At 39.8% G+C, this 20,277-nt stretch overlaps 5 protein-coding genes across 8 annotated transcripts in view; all 5 read right to left on the reverse strand.

Moving 5' to 3' along the window:
• Positions 1-4,587, reverse strand: part of TCOF1 (treacle ribosome biogenesis factor 1) — an 89,501-nt gene extending 84,914 nt beyond the window's left edge. For 3 of the 4 annotated variants that reach the window (XM_075856161.1, XM_075856163.1, XM_075856160.1), the window contains exon 1: positions 4,365-4,587. In XM_075856161.1, the coding sequence (XP_075712276.1) occupies positions 4,365-4,466 (102 nt within the window). In that variant the 5' untranslated portion in view covers positions 4,467-4,587. The remainder of the gene's footprint in view (positions 1-4,364) is intronic. The other variant, XM_075856162.1, reaches the window with a different exon arrangement.
• A 1,947-nt stretch (positions 4,588-6,534) lies between these two features.
• LOC142750326 (histone H2A-like) lies at positions 6,535-6,924 on the reverse strand. Its single transcript, XM_075859323.1, has one exon. It carries the CDS (start codon positions 6,922-6,924, stop codon positions 6,535-6,537), a length of 390 nt encoding a protein of 129 aa, XP_075715438.1.
• Positions 6,925-10,864: 3,940 nt separating this feature from the next.
• Positions 10,865-11,254, reverse strand: LOC142750327 (histone H2A-like). The gene has a single exon (XM_075859324.1). It carries the CDS (start codon positions 11,252-11,254, stop codon positions 10,865-10,867), a length of 390 nt encoding a protein of 129 aa, XP_075715439.1.
• A 3,981-nt stretch (positions 11,255-15,235) lies between these two features.
• LOC142750329 (histone H2A-like) lies at positions 15,236-15,625 on the reverse strand. The gene has a single exon (XM_075859325.1). The coding sequence runs from the start codon at positions 15,623-15,625 to the stop codon at positions 15,236-15,238; it is 390 nt and encodes a 129-aa protein (XP_075715440.1).
• Positions 15,626-19,599: 3,974 nt separating this feature from the next.
• Positions 19,600-19,989, reverse strand: LOC142750330 (histone H2A-like). Its single transcript, XM_075859326.1, has one exon. The coding sequence runs from the start codon at positions 19,987-19,989 to the stop codon at positions 19,600-19,602; it is 390 nt and encodes a 129-aa protein (XP_075715441.1).
• Between the last annotated feature and the right edge of the window lie 288 nt (positions 19,990-20,277).

Consider the following 20,277-nt stretch of genomic DNA (forward strand, 5'->3'; position numbering starts at 1 on the left):
AACTATACAATCAGCAGCTGATCGAGCGTTTTCTGGTTCATCTGCTGACGCTGCCCTGTTTACACAGGGCACTATAATCTCCCAGTGTAAAACCCAATTAAGGCTGGCTACACGGTGAGATTTGCTACAACATAAGCTGTGCGGCCTGTGTCAGCCCGTCTGCAACCTAGGTTATGAAAGTCAATGTTGTCGCATTTTCAGCCCGCAAGTTGCTGCAACTCCTGTCGCAAGAAATTCAAACCCACTGGACTCCTAGCAAATGTGGTGTCACGGTCACTTGAGGGTCACAAAGCGACCCCACTGACTTAATTACCTGCGGTAGGGCAATAGTGCAATATTTGGCGTACCCTGTGTTGCAGCCAAATTCACCATGTAGTCCTAGCTTAAGGCACATGACAAGTCCACAATCTCTGACAATTTCAGGCTACTACAAACTGTCGTGCCACCTGAATGTTTTCTTATGGGAGATAAAATTGTATCACAACCACAAGAATGCCAAAGATTGCAATTCTTACAATTGTCACAAGTTGCCATAACTATTTCCTCCATAGGGGAGCATTGAGACCATGGTGACTGATTTAATTGCATCCAGAAATCCGCATGGAGCAGTAGCCGTAAACCCACGCTACTCAGACGATGGTTGTAGATTACACAGATTCAAGTCCACAGATATGCATTCAAATCGCAAAAGGGTGGAACCACAATGGCTTGCCCAAACGTAGCGGAGTTGCTGCATATTTTTCCGTCTGGAATTGTGGATGGAAAATACAGCAGCAGCAAAGCGGGCGAGATTTAAAGAGACTGTCACCAGATTATTAGCGCACTATCTACTACATAATCTGATTGGCACTGTAATGTAGGAAACATGGTTATTTTGAAAAACGTTATTTTGAGCAATTTTAGATTTATGCTAATTAGTTTCTTAGTGCCCAACTGGGCGTTTTTCAACTCTTGACCAAGTGGGCGTTGTTGAGAAGTGTATGACACTGACCAATCAGCCTCATACACTTCTCTCCATTCATGTCCATTTGTACTCCGTACAGCGTGATCTTGCAAGATCACGCTGTGCTGTCACATACACCCACATTAACTTTACTGAACTGTCTTGAGAGTGAATAGACATCACCTCCAGCCAGGACGCGATGTCTATTCACACTCCCGACACTTCAGTAAGGTTTGTGTGGGACTTAATTACAGCACGATCACGCTGTGAATGACATCACAGCGTAATCACGCTGTCCTGTGTGTGTAAGTCCCACAAAAACTTTACCGACGTGTCGGGAGTGTGAATAGACATCGCGTCCTGGTTGGAGGTGATGTCTATTCACTCAAGACAGTTCAGTAAAGTTAATGTGGGTGTATGTGACAGCACAGCGTGATCTCGCAAGATCACGCTGTACAAATGGACATGAATGGAGAGAAGTGCATGACGCTGATTGGTCACTGACATACACTTCTATCCAAAATGCCCACTTAGTCAAAAGTTAAAAACGCCCAGTTGGGCATTAAGAAACTAATTAGCATTCATCTAAAATTGCTCATAACTTGCTCAAAAATGATAGTTTTTCAAAATAAAAACCACTGTTATCTACATTATAGCGCCGATCACATTATGTAGGAGAGAGAGCACTTATTTATAATCTGGTGACAGAGCCTCTTTAACAAATCGGAGCATAAATTGAACTGCGGTGCGTATTATTCAGACCGCATCTCAAAACCTGCTGTTGAAAGTGGACTGAATTGATGCGTTTTTCAGAGGAGATATCACCATCCCTCAGTATTGAGAAAAACACAGCAAAATACGCACCATTTTCTGCAGTCAAAAACAAAGGAAATGGTGCGTTTTTTTCCGCAGCGAAAAGTGTGCTACATTCAACGGAATTGCTGCAGAATATTTCTGCAGCAATTCCGTTACCTGTGGACAAGCCCTATGGCTCGTGCAATGCCATCAGCCCCTCTCACATGGCAGCACCACGTATTTCTAGATGACCACCACTGCAATGTGAGGATGCAGCTACTATAGCAAGTTTCTCTGTGCAACCCTGGCCGTGTAAGGAAAAAAGGTTGAAAAAAAATAATAAAAAGTAATTCAGTCCCTTAACGACCACCAACTAGCCTTTTCACGGCGGTCATTATTCTGATGCAATAACCGTTTCACGCCGCTGCATCAGGATAAATAAACAGAGCAGGGAGTTGTTAAAATGCCCTGCTCTCAGCTGCCAGAGGTAGCTGAGGGCATCCCTGTTCGAACGTGTGAGATCGATTTTAGTATCGATCTCACCAGTTAAACCCCTCAGATGCGGCGCTAAATAGCGTGCGCCGCATCAGAGTTATTTTGGAGAGAGGGAGGGAGCTCCCTCTCATCCCATTGGCACCCGGCAATAAGATCGCCGAGCGTCTGTGTCTTCTATGGCAGCCGGGGGGCCTAATAAAGGCCCCCAGGTCTGCCTGTAGTGAATGCATGCTAGGTCATGCCGGAGGCATGTCCTAGCAGATGCCTGTCCGTTTTAAAGAGGCTCTGTCACTATATTATAAGTGCCCTATCTCCTACATAAGGAGATCGGCGCTATAATGTAGGTGACAGAAGTGCTTTTTATTTAATAAAATGATCTGTTTTCACCAATTTATTAGCGATTTTAGATTTATGCTAAGGAGTTGCTTAATGCCCAAGTGGGCGTGTTTTTACTTTAGACCAAGTGGGCGTTGTACAGGGGAGTGTATGACGCTGACCAATCAGCATCATGCACTCCTCTCCATTCATTCATTTTGTCAGCGCATAGGGTTCCTGTTAGATCACTATGTGCTGTCTTATACTAACACATTAATGATACTGGAGTGTTGACAGTGAATAGACATTCCACGGGATGTCTATTCACAATCTCTGCACTTTGTTACTGTTTCTATGGTAGTTACAGCAGAGGAAGCGTGATCTCGCTGTAACCTGTCATTTACAGCGTAATCTCGCGAGATCACGCTTCCTCTGCTGTAACTACCACAGACAGAGTAACGAAGTGCAGGGATTGTGAATAGACATCCCGTGGAATGTCTAAACACTCCAGTATCATTGTGTTAGTATAAGACAGCACATACTGATCTAGCAGGATCCCTATGCGCTGCCTAAATGAATGGAGAGGAGTGCATGACGCTGATTGGTCAGCGTCATACACTCCCCTGTACAACGCCCACTTGGGCATTAAGCAACTCATTAGCATAAATAAAAAACGCTAATAAAGTGGTGAAAACAGATAGTTTTTCTAAATAAAAAGCACTACTGTCACCTACATTACAGCGCCGATCTCCTTATGTAGGAGATAGGGCACTTATAATGTGGTGACAGAGCCTCTTTAAACGGACAGGCAGTAATACACTGCAATACAAAAGTATTGCAGTGTATTATAATAGTGATCGGAGGATCGCATAGTGAAGTACCCTAGTAGGACAAGTAAAAAATAATAAAAAAAGTTGAATATAGTTAAAACGTGAAAAAAAATAACTGAAAAACCCACTTATTCCCCTTACAAAATGCTTTACTATAAAAACAAAACAAAACTAAAGCAAAAAAGTTACACATATTTAGTATCGCCGCGTCCGTAACGACCCCGACTATAAAGCTGTTACATTATTTAACCCGCACGGTGAACGCCGTAAAAAAAAAATAATGGAAAAATTGCTGTTTTCTGTGAATCCGGACTTAAAAAAAAAAGTGATCAAAGTCACATCTACTCAAATGATAATAAAAACGACAAGTCTTCCCACAAAAAACAAGCCCTCATACAACTGCATCGGCGGAACAATAAAAAAAGTTATGGCTCCTCAAATATGGAGACACAAAAACAAATAATTTTGAAAAAAAGTGTTTACTGTGTAAGTAGCAAAACATACAAAATCTATACAAATTTACTATCGTTGCAATCAAAACAACCCCCTGAATAAAGTTATTGTTATTTATACCACACCGTAAACAGCGTAGATTTAGGACGTAAAAAAGTGCGGCAAAATGTCAGGTTCTCTTCTACCCACCCAAAAAAAGTTAATCAATAAATTATAGGTACCCCAAAATGGTGCTATTAAAAAAAAAAATACAACTTGTCCCGCAAAAAACGAGACCTTATACAGCTATGTTGACGCAAAAATAAAAAACGTATAGCTCTTCAAATGGGACGATGGAAAAACGTAAAAAAACAGCCTGGTCAGTAAGGTTTAAAATAGGCTGGTCATTAGGGCCCAGAATGTAAGCAGGGGGAAGGGGTTAAAGGAAAATGCACAGAACTGCAACATAACAGGTGGCTACAGAGTTCAACGTGCAGGTACAGCAGAGCACATGACAGACAGACAGACAGACAGACGCAGCGTCTCCTCGTTACCTCTCCGTTCTCAACCTGCAGCTCCCTAGCTGCCTTGGAGTATCCATTCTGCAGGAGATGTTGATGAATGAGAGCCAGGAGAGAGATGGCGCGCTTCACCATGATGCAGAGAGTCAAAGATTCCAGCCACTGAACTTGCACGCCTCCTTCTCGGCCACCATGTGCTTCCTGTAGCACTACTTCCGGATGCAGCGCTCTAGGAGCATGATGGGAGGATCACAGGTTCTTTACGGCTCACGTTTCTTTTTTTTTTTAAGAACTTTATGTAAACGAACAAAGCACAAACACTGAAGGCCCTATAAAACCTAGAACGCACCGCTAACATGGCCCAGGAGCACATAGATATTTTCTTCGGCGGGTTGTGAAGTTGTTAATAAAGTTATCCGGATTGGTTGCTATGGGAAATTCCTCACGTTTGTTGTGTTCTTCAGTTTATACAACACTAAGGGAAATATATCAAAACGGGTCTAAGGAAAAGTGGAGTAGTTGCCCGTGGCAACCACTTAGGTTGCTGCTTTCATTTTCTAAAAGGCCTTTGAAAAATGAGAAGTGTAATCTGATTGGTTGCCAAGAGCAACTACTCAATTTTTCCTTTGCACCAAATTTGATATATCTCCTCCATAGTATATACCTATTACCTGCATTTATCTGTCCAAACCTTTATAATGAACAAATTCATATATAGGTCACACACATTTAAAATTCTCCCCAACCACCAATTTAGTGCCCTTGAATCATGACTGGATCCCCAGAAAACACTTAACATTACCAGCCACAATCCCCCTAAAATAGTGACAGACACAGTGTCCCCATAAGACTCCGTTCACATGGTCAGGATTTGCAGAAGCAAAACCGACGTGGATTTTTAGTGACTCAGAATATTCAGCGAAGTTCAGTGCAAGTGAATAATGAACATGCTGTGGATTATAAAATCTGTGGTGCGGTCATTATTCTACATGCATTGTTTCTGGAGCTTGTAAATGGGGCATTTAAAAAAACAAACAAAAAAAAAACATTGGCGCCAATGCATCAAGCAGCTGCTGGCAGGAGACTGCCACCTATCAGGTATTTATAGCATATATCCTGCTGTAAATTCAAATACCTCTTTAAATTACATCACCGAGTACAACTGCACCTGCTGAATGGCACCTCCAACTTCCAGTCCGATAGGCCAAGAGGCACCATGTAGTTGCAGCCACACAATCATGGTGCCCCATGACCAATGAGACAGTGAGGCACCTTAATTTGCCTACAGGGCACATTTTATATAATAATGGCAGAAATTGATGTGATTTAGAAAGAACGTTTATTAGATGCTGTTTCTAAAAATGTGAGAAATTAAACACGGACACGGGTATGTTCAGAAAGAGTTTTTTGACGAGTTTTTTGACGCGGAAACAGCTCCGCTAAACTCGCCAAAAACCGGCCGAAAATGCCTCCCATTGATTTTAATGGGAGGCGGAGGCGGTTTTCTCCCGCAAGTGGTAAAACCACCTCGCGGGAGAAAGAAGTGACATGCCCTGTTTTTGGGCGTTTACACCTCTGACCCTCCATTGACATCAATGGGAGGCAGAGAAAGCGTATTTCGCAGTGTTTTCCCTCGGCGCTCAATGGCAGCGGGTGAAAAACGCCGCAAAAATTGTCGTGCAGGCAGAGGAAAATCTGCCTCAAACTTCCCAACCGAAATTTGACACAGATTTTCCGCCTGCAAAAAACTCTGTGTGAACCCGGCACACATAGTGACACAAATAACAAACATAATAACACAGACATAATAACACACATAATAACACACATAATAGCACAGACATAACAATACAAACATAATAACACACAATAACACACACACATAATAACAAACAGATAATAACACACATAATAACACACACGTAATAACACACACGTAATAACAAACATAATAACACACGTAATAACACACATAATAACACAGACATAATAATACACGTAATAACACACACGTAATAATACACGTAATAACACACATAATAACACAAACACAATAACACAAATATAATAACAAACACAATAACAACACACACATAATAACACACATAAAACACACATAATACACACATAATAACACAGGTATCTGCTCTTTGGTACATGTGGGTGGCCCTTAAAAGGGCCTTTGGGTCAATAAGAGAGGCTTTTAGATGCCTGGAGAGCGTTGGTTTATCTGGACGTACCAGCGGGGCTCGGCCTGGATCTTAGGCACGATGCCTCCCTGCGCTACGATGACATTTTTAAGCAGCTCGTCCAGCTCCACATCTCGATGCATTGCCAGCTGTAGGTGACGAGGTGTAATGCGGCAGCTATTACGACGTAGGGCTGCGATGCCGGCGCCAACCAGGATCTCTGCAGTCATATACTCCATCACAGCGGCCAGGAACACTGGAGCATCAGAACTGAAGCGTCTGCCATAATTCCGTTTCCTCAGAAAGCGGTGTATACGGCCAACTGGAAACTTCAGGCCAGCCCTGGATGTTCTGCTCCTGGCTGTGGCTCTGCTCTTTCCTCTCAGACTTTCTCTTTCTGACATGTTCACAAGAAACAAAAGGACTACTGCATAAAACAATAATCCAGAATGAGCAGAGCAGGCGGTGGCTGCTATTTATACCCAGTGTTGCTCTCTGGTGCAATTCCAAGTCATTACCTCACAGTCAGCCTGATTATTACCTCAGGGGTGGTTCTAATTGGCTCTTCTGGTCAGTGCTGCTCTCTGATTGGTGGAAATTCAAGTCAGCTTTAGAAATTTACAGTCATACTATTACTATTACCACAGGGGATGTTTGACGGCAGGGAACCGCATAGGGAGAGTGCCAGGGACTGCAAGGAGAAGGGAGGAGGATGTTTTAAAATGGAAAAATGCCCAGGAGCTTAATTGGCTACAGATTAAGGGGGGAGGGGGGCGTAGTATAAGGGTAAAGGATGGGTTAAAGGGCATAACACCCTCATACATTCTGCTGCAGCAAGAGGTTAAACCCGTCCTCCCTCCCCTTGTTTTCTGTGCATGTATTTTGATGTACTATGGTTGTTTATGCTCTGCCGGTGTACCTTTGCATACTGCGTTTTTTTTCGGTCTTTTTCTTTCTTGCAGATGTCACAGCTGGCGGGTTATGGCCTGAAGGCGGCTCAAATACCCTACATGCCCGCTGCCTGACAGCGGTTGGTTGGCATCAAAGGACAGTAAGAAGACAACATAATGAACAAAGCCTTCGGGGCAGTCGTTTTCTGTTGATTAACCCCTTCCCGCTGCGACCAGTTTTGACCTTCCTGAAAGCCTCATTTTTCAAATCTGAGGTGACAATTTATGTGGTAATAACTTCGGAATGCTTTTACCTATCCAGGCGATTCTAAGATTGTTTTCTAGTGACATATTGGACTTTATGTTAGTGAGAAAATTTGGTAGGTACGTTTAGTATTTAATTGTGAAAAACCCCAAAATGAAGCGGAAAATTGCAAAGATTAGCATTTTTATAAATTGTAATGTCTCTGCTTGTAAGACAGATAGTAATACCAAACAAAATAGTTGCTAGCTAACATTTCCCATATGTCTACGTTAGGTTGGCATACTTTTTTGAAAAATAAAATAAAAAACATTTTCCCCAATAAAATGTAGAATTTTTTCATTTCCACAAGGACTAAAGGAGAAAAAGCACCCCTACATTTGTAAAACAATTTCTCCTGAGTACAGCAATATATGTGGTCATAAACGGCTGTGTGGACACACAGCAGGGCTCAGAAGAGAAGGAGCGCCATTTGGCTTTTGGAGCTGAAATTTTGATGGAATTGTTTGCGGAGGCCATGTCGCATTTGCAAAGCCCCTGAGGGGCCAAAACAGTGGAAACTCCACACAAGTGACCCCATTTGGAAAACTACACCCCTGAAGGAAATTATCTAGGGGTATAGTGAGCATTTTGACCCAACATGTTTTTTGCAGAAATTATTGGAAGTAGGCAGTGAAAAATTAAAACCTACATTTTTTTCAATAAAATGTAGGTTTAACAATTTTATTTTCTAAATTTCCACAAGAACAAAAGGAGAAAAAGCACCCAAACTTTGGTAAAGCCATTTCTCCCGAGTACAGCAATACCCCATATGTGGTCATAAACGGCTGTGTGGACACACGGCAGGACTCAGAAAGGAAGGAGCGGCATTTGGCTTTTGGAGCTCAAATTTTGCTGGAATGGTTTGTGGAGGCCATGTCGCATTTCAATAAAATCTAGGTTTAACTATTTTTTTTTTTTTAAATGTCCACAAGAACTAAAGGAGAAAAAGCAGCCTAACATTTGTAAAGCAATTTCTTCCGAGTACGGCAATACCTCATATGTGGTCATAAACGAAACTACTATTTGGACACACGGCAGGGCTCAGGAGGGAAGGAGCGCCATTTGGCTTTTGGAATGGTTTCTGGGCATTTGCTGAGGCCCTGAAGTAAAAGGTACAGTGGAAACACCCTGAAAGTGACTCCATTTGGAAAACTACACCCCTTGAGGAATGGTTTAGGGGAAAGTGAGAATTTTGACCCCAAACGTGTTTTGAGCTGAATTCATTAGAATTCAGCCGTGAAAATGAAAAATTATATTTTTTCCCAATAAGATATAGTTTTAGATCAACATTTTTTATTTCACAAGGTATAAAGAGGAAAAAGCACCACAACATTTGTAAAGCAATTCGTCCCGAGTACAGTAACACCCCATATGTGGTTATAAACGGCTGTTTGGACATATGGGAGGGTTCATAAGAAAAAGAGTGGTATTTGACTTTTGGAGCGTAGATTATTCTTGAATGGTTTGCGGACGCCATTTGGCATTTGCAACACCCCTGATGTAAAAAAATAAAAAGTTTTTTTCATCACCGCATTACTAGTGTCATAACTTTTTTCTTTTTCACTTGATGGAGCTGTGTCATGGCTTGTTTTTTTGCGAGACAAGCTGTAGAATTTATTGGTACCATTTTGGGACACATGCAATTTTTTATCACTTTTTATTTAATTTTTTGGGAGAGGAAATTACAAAAAAACAAGCAATTCCGGAATTGTGTTTTATTGATTTTTTTTCAGCATTCACCATGCGCCATAAATTACATTTTAACTTTATTCTGCAGGTCAATACGAAGAAGTTTTTCATGTATTGCAGCTTTTTCACAATAAATTCTCTTTTTAAAAAAAAAAAAAAAAAATCATGTTTTTTGTGTTGCCATATTCTAAGACTCAACCTTTTTTATTTTTGCGTGGGCAAAGCTGTAGCAGGGATTTTTTTTGTGGGAGAGGCTGTCGATTTTATTGGTACTATTTTGGGGTAAATGTGGCTTTTTTATTTATTTTTTAAAATATTTGTATTGTTTTATTTTTTTTCTAGATACATGAAAAATAATGAAACGGGTACATGAATACAATATCTTGTGAGATATAAAGCAATTCTCTGCATTTTCACAATGTTCATAATGCAATGACGTTGTCAGACAAATATGGATGAGAAGACGGATTCATTGACTTTCAAATTTGACTTTTTAAACACTTTTTAACCGTGATTCTGGCGTTGTTTTTTGTATTTTTACAGCGTTCATAGTGCGAGATAAATGACGTCATCGTTTTATAGTTTGGGTCTTTACGTATGCGGCGATACCAATTATATAGTATAATGTATCGTATTTTATATTTTTGTATTTTTCTTAGTAATAAAATACCTATTATGGGAAAAAGGCAGTTTTGGGTTTTTTAACTTGAAACTTTTATTTTTTGGCAGTTTTTTTATGAACTGTTTTTTTTTTGTCCCACTAGGGGACTTGTATGCCTGCATCTCTGATCTATATTCTAACACGCACATAATAACAATCATAATAACACAGACACAATAACCCACATAATAACACGCATAATAGCACAGACATAACAATACAAACATAATAACACACAATAACACACTAACACATAATAACACACATAATAACACACATAATAACACACATAATAGCACAGACATAACAATAGATATAAATAACACACATAATAACACACATGTAAAAACACACACGTAATAACACACATAATAACACACACGTAATAACACACATAATAACACACATAACAATACAACCATAATAACACACACAATAACACACATACACACACACACACACACACACACACACACACACACACACACACATAATAACAAACCAATAACAACAATCACATAATAACACACACGTAATAACACACGTAATCACACACATAATAACACACAATAACAACACACACACATAATAACACACATAAAACACACATAATAGCACAGACATAATAACACACATAATAACACAGACATTAACAACACACACATAATAAAACACATATAATCACACACATAATACACACATAATAACACACATAATAACACACATAATAACACAGGTATCTGCTCTTTAGTACATGTGGGTGGCCCTTAAAAGGGCCTTTGGGTCAATAAGAGAGGCTTTTAGATGCCTGGAGAGCGTTGGTTTATCTGGACGTACCAGCGGGGCTCGGCCTGGATCTTAGGCACGATGCCCCCCTGCGCTATGATGACATTTTTAAGCAGATCGTCCAGCTCCACATCTCGATGCATTGCCAGCTGTAGGTGACGAGGTGTAATGCGGCAGCTATTACGACGTAGGGCTGCGATGCCGGCGCCAACCAGGATCTCTGCAGTCATATACTCCATCACAGCGGCCAGGAACACTGGAGCATCAGAACTGAAGCGTCTGCCATAATTCCGTTTCCTCAGAAAGCGGTGTATACGGCCAACTGGAAACTTCAGGCCAGCCCTGGATGTTCTGCTCCTGGCTGTGGCTCTTCTCTTTCCTCTCAGACTTTCTCTTTCTGACATGTTCACAAGAAACAAAAGGACTACTGCATAAAACAATAATCCAGAATGAGCAGAGCAGGCGGTGGCTGCTATTTATACCCAGTGTTGCTCTCTGGTGCAATTCCAAGTCATGACCTCACAGTCAGCCTGATTATTACCTCAGGGGTGGTTCTAATTGGCTCTTCTGGTCAGTGCTGCTCTCTGATTGGTGGAAATTCAAGTCAGCTTTAGAAATTTACAGTCATACTATACTATTACCACAGGGGATGTTTGACAGCAGGGAACCGCATAGGGAGAGTGCCAGGGAATGCAAGGAGAAGGGAGGAGGATGTTTTAAAATGGAAAAATGCCCAGGAGCTTAATTGGCTACAGATTAAGGGGGGAGGGGGGCGTAGTATAAGGGTAAAGGATGGGTTAAAGGGCATAACACCCTCATACATTCTGCTGCAGCAAGAGGTTAAACCCGTCCTCCCTCCCCTTGTTTTCTGTGCATGTATTTTGATGTGCTATGGTTGTTTATGCTCTGCCGGTGTACCTTTGCATACTGCGTTTTTTTCGGTCTTTTTCTTTCTTGCAGATGTCACAGCTGGCGGGTTATGGCCTGAAGGCGGCTCAAATACCCTACATGCCCGCTGCCTGACAGCGGTTGGTTGGCATCAAAGGACAGTAAGAAGACAACATAATGAACAAAGCCTTCGGGGCAGTCGTTTTCTGTTGATTAACCCCTTCCCGCTGCGACCAGTTTTGACCTTCCTGAAAGCCTCATTTTTCAAATCTGAGGTGACAATTTATGTGGTAATAACTTCGGAATGCTTTTACCTATCCAGGCGATTCTAAGATTGTTTTCTCGTGACATATTGGACTTTATGTTAGTGAGAAAATTTGGTAGGTACGTTTAGTATTTAATTGTGAAAAACACCAAAATGAAGCGGAAAATTGCAAAGATTAGCATTTTTATAAATTGTAATGTCTCTGCTTGTAAGACAGATAGTAATACCAAACAAAATAGTTGCTAGCTAACATTTCCCATAAGTCTACTTTAGGTTGGCATACTTTTTTGAAAAATAAAATAAAAAACATTTTCCCCAATAAAACGTAGAATTTTTTCATTTCCACAAGGACTAAAGGAGAAAAAGCACCCCTACATTTGTAAAACAATTTCTCCCGAGTACAGCAATATATGTGGTCATAAACGGCTGTGTGGACACACAGCAGGGCTCAGAAGAGAAGGAGCGCCATTTGGCTTTTGGAGCTGAAATTTTGATGGAATTGTTTGCGGAGGCCATGTCGCATTTGCAAAGCCCCTGAGGGGCCAAAACAGTGGAAACTCCACACAAGTGACCCCATTTGGAAAACTACACCCCTGAAGGAAATTATCTAGGGGTATAGTGAGCATTTTGACCCAACATGTTTTTTTCAGAAATTATTGGAAGTAGGCAGTGAAAAATTAAAACCTACATTTTTTTCAATAAAATGTAGGTTTAACAATTTTATTTTCTAAATTTCCACAAGAACAAAAGGAGAAAAAGCACCCAAACTTTGGTAAAGCCATTTCTCCCGAGTACAGCAATACCCCATATGTGGTCATAAACGGCTGTGTGGACACACGGCAGGACTCAGAAAGGAAGGAGTGGCATTTGGCTTTTGGAGCTCAAATTTTGCTGGAATGGTTTGTGGAGGCCATGTCGCATTTCAATAAAATCTAGGTTTAACTATTTTTTTTTTTTTAAATGTCCACAAGAACTAAAGGAGAAAAAGCAGCCTAACATTTGTAAAGCAATTTCTTCCGAGTACGGCAATACCCCATATGTGGTCATAAACGAAACTACTATTTGGACACACGGCAGGGCTCAGGAGGGAAGGAGCGCCATTTGGCTTTTGGAATGGTTTCTGGGCATTTGCTGAGGCCCTGAAGTAAAAGGTACAGTGGAAACACCCTGAAAGTGACTCCATTTGGAAAACTACACCCCTTGAGGAATGGTTTAGGGGAAAGTGAGAATTTTGACCCCAAACGTGTTTTGAGCTGAATTCATTAGAATTTAGCCGTGAAAATGAAAAATTATATTTTTTCCCAATAAGATATAGTTTTAGATCAACATTTTTTATTTCACAAGGTATAAAGAGGAAAAAGCACCACAACATTTGTAAAGCAATTCGTCCCGAGTACAGTAACACCCCATATGTGGTTATAAACGGCTGTTTGGATATATGGGAGGGTTCATAAGAAAAAGAGTGGTATTTGACTTTTGGAGCGTAGATTATTCTTGAATGGTTTGCGGACGCCATTTGGCATTTGCAACACCCCTGATGTAAAAAAATAAAAAGTTTTTTTCATCACCGCATTACTAGTGTCATAACTTTTTTCTTTTTCACTTGATGGAGCTGTGTCATGGCTTGTTTTTTTGCGAGACAAGCTGTAGAATTTATTGGTACCATTTTGGGACACATGCAATTTTTTATCACTTTTTATTTAATTTTTTGGGAGAGGAAATTACAAAAAACAAGCAATTCCGGAATTGTGTTTTATTGATTTTTTTTCAGCATTCACCATGCGCCATAAATTACATTTTAACTTTATTCTGCAGGTCAATACGAAGAAGTTTTTCATGTATTGCAGCATTTTCACAATAAATTCTCTTTTTAAAAATAAATAAAAAAAAATCATGTTTTTTGTGTTGCCATATTCTAAGACTCATAACCTTTTTTATTTTTGCGTGGGCAAAGCTGTAGCAGGGATTTTTTTTGTGGGAGAGGCTGTCGATTTTATTGGTACTATTTTGGGGTAAATGTGGCTTTTTTATTTATTTTTTAAAATATTTGTATTGTTTTATTTTTTTTCTAGATACATGAAAAATAATGAAACGGGTACATGAATACAATATCTTGTGAGATATAAAGCAATTCTCTGCATTTTCACAATGTTCATAATGCAATGACGTTGTCAGACAAATATGGATGAGAAGACGGATTCATTGACTTTCAAATTTGACTTTTTAAACACTTTTTAACCGTGATTCTGGCGTTGTTTTTTGTATTTTTACAGCGTTCACAGTGCGAGATAAATGACGTCATCGTTTTATAGTTTGGGTCTTTACGTATGCGGCGATACCAATTATATAGTATAATGTATCGTATTTTATATTTTTGTATTTTTCTTAGTAATAAAATACCTATTATGGGAAAAAGGCAGTTTTGGGTTTTTTAACTTGAAACTTTTATTTTTTGACAGTTTTTTTATGAACTGTTTTTTTTTTGTCCCACTAGGGGACTTGTATGCCTGCATCTCTGATCTATATTCTAACACGCACATAATAACAATCATAATAACACAGACACAATAACCCACATAATAACACGCATAATAGCACAGACATAACAATACAAACATAATAACACACAATAACACACTAACACATAATAACACACATAATAGCACACATAATAACAAAACATAATAACACAGACATAACAACACACATAATAACACACATAATAGCACAGACATAACAATAGATATAAATAACACACATAATAACACACATGTAAAAACACACACGTAATAACACACATAATAACACACACGTAATAACAGACATAATAACACACATAACAATACAACCATAATAACACACACAATAACACACATACACACACACACACACACACACACACACACACACACACACACACACATAATAACAAACCAATAACAACAATCACATAATAACACACACGTAATAACACACGTAATCACACACAAAATAACACACAATAACAACACACACACATAATAACACACATAAAACACACATAATAGCACAGACATAATAACACACATAATAACACAGACATTAACAACACACACATAATAAAACACATATAATCACACACATAATACACACATAATAACACACATAATAACACACATAATAACACAGGTATCTGCTCTTTAGTACATGTGGGTGGCCCTTAAAAGGGCCTTTGGGTCAATAAGAGAGGCTTTTAGATGCCTGGAGAGCGTTGGTTTATCTGGACGTACCAGCGGGGCTCGGCCTGGATCTTAGGCACGATGCCCCCCTGCGCTATGATGACATTTTTAAGCAGCTCGTCCAGCTCCACATCTTGATGCATTGCCAGCTGTAGGTGACGAGGTGTAATGCGGCAGCTATTACGACGTAGGGCTGCGATGCCGGCGCCAACCAGGATCTCTGCAGTCATATACTCCATCACAGCGGCCAGGAACACTGGAGCATCAGAACTGAAGCGTCTGCCATAATTCCGTTTCCTCAGAAAGCGGTGTATACGGCCAACTGGAAACTTCAGGCCAGCCCTGGATGTTCTGCTCCTGGCTGTGGCTCTTCTCTTTCCTCTCAGACTTTCTCTTTCTGACATGTTCACAAGAAACAAAAGGACTACTGCATAAAACAATAATCCAGAATGAGCAGAGCAGGCGGTGGCTGCTATTTATACCCAGTGTTGCTCTCTGGTGCAATTCCAAGTCATGACCTCACAGTCAGCCTGATTATTACCTCAGGGGTGGTTCTAATTGGCTCTTCTGGTCAGTGCTGCTCTCTGATTGGTGGAAATTCAAGTCAGCTTTAGAAATTTACAGTCATACTATACTATTACCACAGGGGATGTTTGACGGCAGGGAACCGCATAGGGAGAGTGCCAGGGAATGCAAGGAGAAGGGAGGAGGATGTTTTAAAATGGAAAAATGCCCAGGAGCTTAATTGGCTACAGATTAAGGGGGGAGGGGGGCGTAGTATAAGGGTAAAGGATGGGTTAAAGGGCATAACACCCTCATACATTCTGCTGCAGCAAGAGGTTAAACCCGTCCTCCCTCCCCTTGTTTTCTGTGCATGTATTTTGATGTGCTATGGTTGTTTATGCTCTGCCGGTGTACCTTTGCATACTGCGTTTTTTTTCGGTCTTTTTCTTTCTTGCAGATGTCACAGCTGGCGGGTTATGGCCTGAAGGCGGCTCAAATACCCTACATGCCCGCTGCCTGACAGCGGTTGGTTGGCATCAAAGGACAGTAAGAAGACAACATAATGAACAAAGCCTTCGGGGCAGTCGTTTTCTGTTGATTAACCCCTTCCCGCTGCGACCAGTTTTGACCTTCCTGAAAGCCTCATTTTTCAAATCTGAGGTGACAATTTATGTGGTAATAACTTCGGAATGCTTTTACCTATCCAGGCGATTCTAAGATTGTTTTCTCGTGACATATTGGACTTTATGTTAGTGAGAAAATTTGGTAGGTACGTTTAGTATTTAATTGTGAAAAACACCAAAATGAAGCGGAAAATTGCAAAGATTAGCATTTTTATAAATTGTAATGTCTCTGCTTGTAAGACAGATAGTAATACCAAACAAAATAGTTGCTAGCTAACATTTCCCATAAGTCTACTTTAGGTTGGCATACTTTTTTGAAAAATAAAATAAAAAACATTTTCCCCAATAAAACGTAGAATTTTTTCATTTCCACAAGGACTAAAGGAGAAAAAGCACCCCTACATTTGTAAAACAATTTCTCCCGAGTACAGCAATATATGTGGTCATAAACGGCTGTGTGGACACACAGCAGGGCTCAGAAGAGAAGGAGCGCCATTTGGCTTTTGGAGCTGAAATTTTGATGGAATTGTTTGCGGAGGCCATGTCGCATTTGCAAAGCCCCTGAGGGGCCAAAACAGTGGAAACTCCACACAAGTGACCCCATTTGGAAAACTACACCCCTGAAGGAAATTATCTAGGGGTATAGTGAGCATTTTGACCCAACATGTTTTTTTCAGAAATTATTGGAAGTAGGCAGTGAAAAATTAAAACCTACATTTTTTTCAATAAAATGTAGGTTTAACAATTTTATTTTCTAAATTTCCACAAGAACAAAAGGAGAAAAAGCACCCAAACTTTGGTAAAGCCATTTCTCCCGAGTACAGCAATACCCCATATGTGGTCATAAACGGCTGTGTGGACACACGGCAGGACTCAGAAAGGAAGGAGTGGCATTTGGCTTTTGGAGCTCAAATTTTGCTGGAATGGTTTGTGGAGGCCATGTCGCATTTCAATAAAATCTAGGTTTAACTATTTTTTTTTTTTTAAATGTCCACAAGAACTAAAGGAGAAAAAGCAGCCTAACATTTGTAAAGCAATTTCTTCCGAGTACGGCAATACCCCATATGTGGTCATAAACGAAACTACTATTTGGACACACGGCAGGGCTCAGGAGGGAAGGAGCGCCATTTGGCTTTTGGAATGGTTTCTGGGCATTTGCTGAGGCCCTGAAGTAAAAGGTACAGTGGAAACACCCTGAAAGTGACTCCATTTGGAAAACTACACCCCTTGAGGAATGGTTTAGGGGAAAGTGAGAATTTTGACCCCAAACGTGTTTTGAGCTGAATTCATTAGAATTTAGCCGTGAAAATGAAAAATTATATTTTTTCCCAATAAGATATAGTTTTAGATCAACATTTTTTATTTCACAAGGTATAAAGAGGAAAAAGCACCACAACATTTGTAAAGCAATTCGTCCCGAGTACAGTAACACCCCATATGTGGTTATAAACGGCTGTTTGGATATATGGGAGGGTTCATAAGAAAAAGAGTGGTATTTGACTTTTGGAGCGTAGATTATTCTTGAATGGTTTGCGGACGCCATTTGGCATTTGCAACACCCCTGATGTAAAAAAATAAAAAGTTTTTTTCATCACCGCATTACTAGTGTCATAACTTTTTTCTTTTTCACTTGATGGAGCTGTGTCATGGCTTGTTTTTTTGCGAGACAAGCTGTAGAATTTATTGGTACCATTTTGGGACACATGCAATTTTTTATCACTTTTTATTTAATTTTTTGGGAGAGGAAATTACAAAAAACAAGCAATTCCGGAATTGTGTTTTATTGTTTTTTTTTCAGCATTCACCATGCGCCATAAATTACATTTTAACTTTATTCTGCAGGTCAATACGAAGAAGTTTTTCATGTATTGCAGCATTTTCACAATAAATTCTCTTTTTAAAAATAAATAAAAAAAAATCATGTTTTTTGTGTTGCCATATTCTAAGACTCATAACCTTTTTTATTTTTGCGTGGGCAAAGCTGTAGCAGGGATTTTTTTTGTGGGAGAGGCTGTCGATTTTATTGGTACTATTTTGGGGTAAATGTGGCTTTTTTATTTATTTTTTAAAATATTTGTATTGTTTTATTTTTTTTCTAGATACATGAAAAATAATGAAACGGGTACATGAATACAATATCTTGTGAGATATAAAGCAATTCTCTGCATTTTCACAATGTTCATAATGCAATGACGTTGTCAGACAAATATGGATGAGAAGACGGATTCATTGACTTTCAAATTTGACTTTTTAAACACTTTTTAACCGTGATTCTGGCGTTGTTTTTTGTATTTTTACAGCGTTCACAGTGCGAGATAAATGACGTCATCGTTTTATAGTTTGGGTCTTTACGTATGCGGCGATACCAATTATATAGTATAATGTATCGTATTTTATATTTTTGTATTTTTCTTAGTAATAAAATACCTATTATGGGAAAAAGGCAGTTTTGGGTTTTTTAACTTGAAACTTTTATTTTTTGACAGTTTTTTTATGAACTGTTTTTTTTTTGTCCCACTAGGGGACTTGTATGCCTGCATCTCTGATCTATATTCTAACACGCACATAATAACAATCATAATAACACAGACACAATAACCCACATAATAACACGCATAATAGCACAGACATAACAATACAAACATAATAACACACAATAACACACTAACACATAATAACACACATAATAGCACACATAATAACAAAACATAATAACACAGACATAACAACACACATAATAACACACATAATAGCACAGACATAACAATAGATATAAATAACACACATAATAACACACATGTAAAAACACACACGTAATAACACACATAATAACACACACGTAATAACAGACATAATAACACACATAACAATACAACCATAATAACACACACAATAACACACATACACACACACACACACACACACACACACACACACACACATAATAACAAACCAATAACAACAATCACATAATAACACACACGTAATAACACACGTAATCACACACAAAATAACACACAATAACAACACACACACATAATAACACACATAAAACACACATAATAGCACAGACATAATAACACACATAATAACACAGACATTAACAACACACACATAATAAAACACATATAATCACACACATAATACACACATAATAACACACATAATAACACACATAATAACACAGGTATCTGCTCTTTAGTACATGTGGGTGGCCCTTAAAAGGGCCTTTGGGTCAATAAGAGAGGCTTTTAGATGCCTGGAGAGCGTTGGTTTATCTGGACGTACCAGCGGGGCTCGGCCTGGATCTTAGGCACGATGCCCCCCTGCGCTATGATGACATTTTTAAGCAGCTCGTCCAGCTCCACATCTTGATGCATTGCCAGCTGTAGGTGACGAGGTGTAATGCGGCAGCTATTACGACGTAGGGCTGCGATGCCGGCGCCAACCAGGATCTCTGCAGTCATATACTCCATCACAGCGGCCAGGAACACTGGAGCATCAGAACTGAAGCGTCTGCCATAATTCCGTTTCCTCAGAAAGCGGTGTATACGGCCAACTGGAAACTTCAGGCCAGCCCTGGATGTTCTGCTCCTGGCTGTGGCTCTTCTCTTTCCTCTCAGACTTTCTCTTTCTGACATGTTCACAAGAAACAAAAGGACTACTGCATAAAACAATAATCCAGAATGAGCAGAGCAGGCGGTGGCTGCTATTTATACCCAGTGTTGCTCTCTGGTGCAATTCCAAGTCATGACCTCACAGTCAGCCTGATTATTACCTCAGGGGTGGTTCTAATTGGCTCTTCTGGTCAGTGCTGCTCTCTGATTGGTGGAAATTCAAGTCAGCTTTAGAAATTTACAGTCATACTATACTATTACCACAGGGGATGTTTGACGGCAGGGAACCGCATAGGGAGAGTGCCAGGGAAT

Source organism: Rhinoderma darwinii, chromosome 3, assembly GCF_050947455.1.
Source record: "Rhinoderma darwinii isolate aRhiDar2 chromosome 3, aRhiDar2.hap1, whole genome shotgun sequence".
Classification (NCBI taxonomy): domain Eukaryota; kingdom Metazoa; phylum Chordata; class Amphibia; order Anura; family Rhinodermatidae; genus Rhinoderma; species Rhinoderma darwinii.

What these genes read in the sequence shown, in the direction of transcription:
- LOC142750326 (XM_075859323.1), bottom strand. Translation starts at nt 6,924, where the DNA reads ATGTCAGAAAGAGAAAGTCTGAGAGGAAAGAGCAGAGCCACAGCCAGG.
- LOC142750327 (XM_075859324.1), bottom strand. Translation starts at nt 11,254, where the DNA reads ATGTCAGAAAGAGAAAGTCTGAGAGGAAAGAGAAGAGCCACAGCCAGG.
- LOC142750329 (XM_075859325.1), bottom strand. Translation starts at nt 15,625, where the DNA reads ATGTCAGAAAGAGAAAGTCTGAGAGGAAAGAGAAGAGCCACAGCCAGG.
- LOC142750330 (XM_075859326.1), bottom strand. Translation starts at nt 19,989, where the DNA reads ATGTCAGAAAGAGAAAGTCTGAGAGGAAAGAGAAGAGCCACAGCCAGG.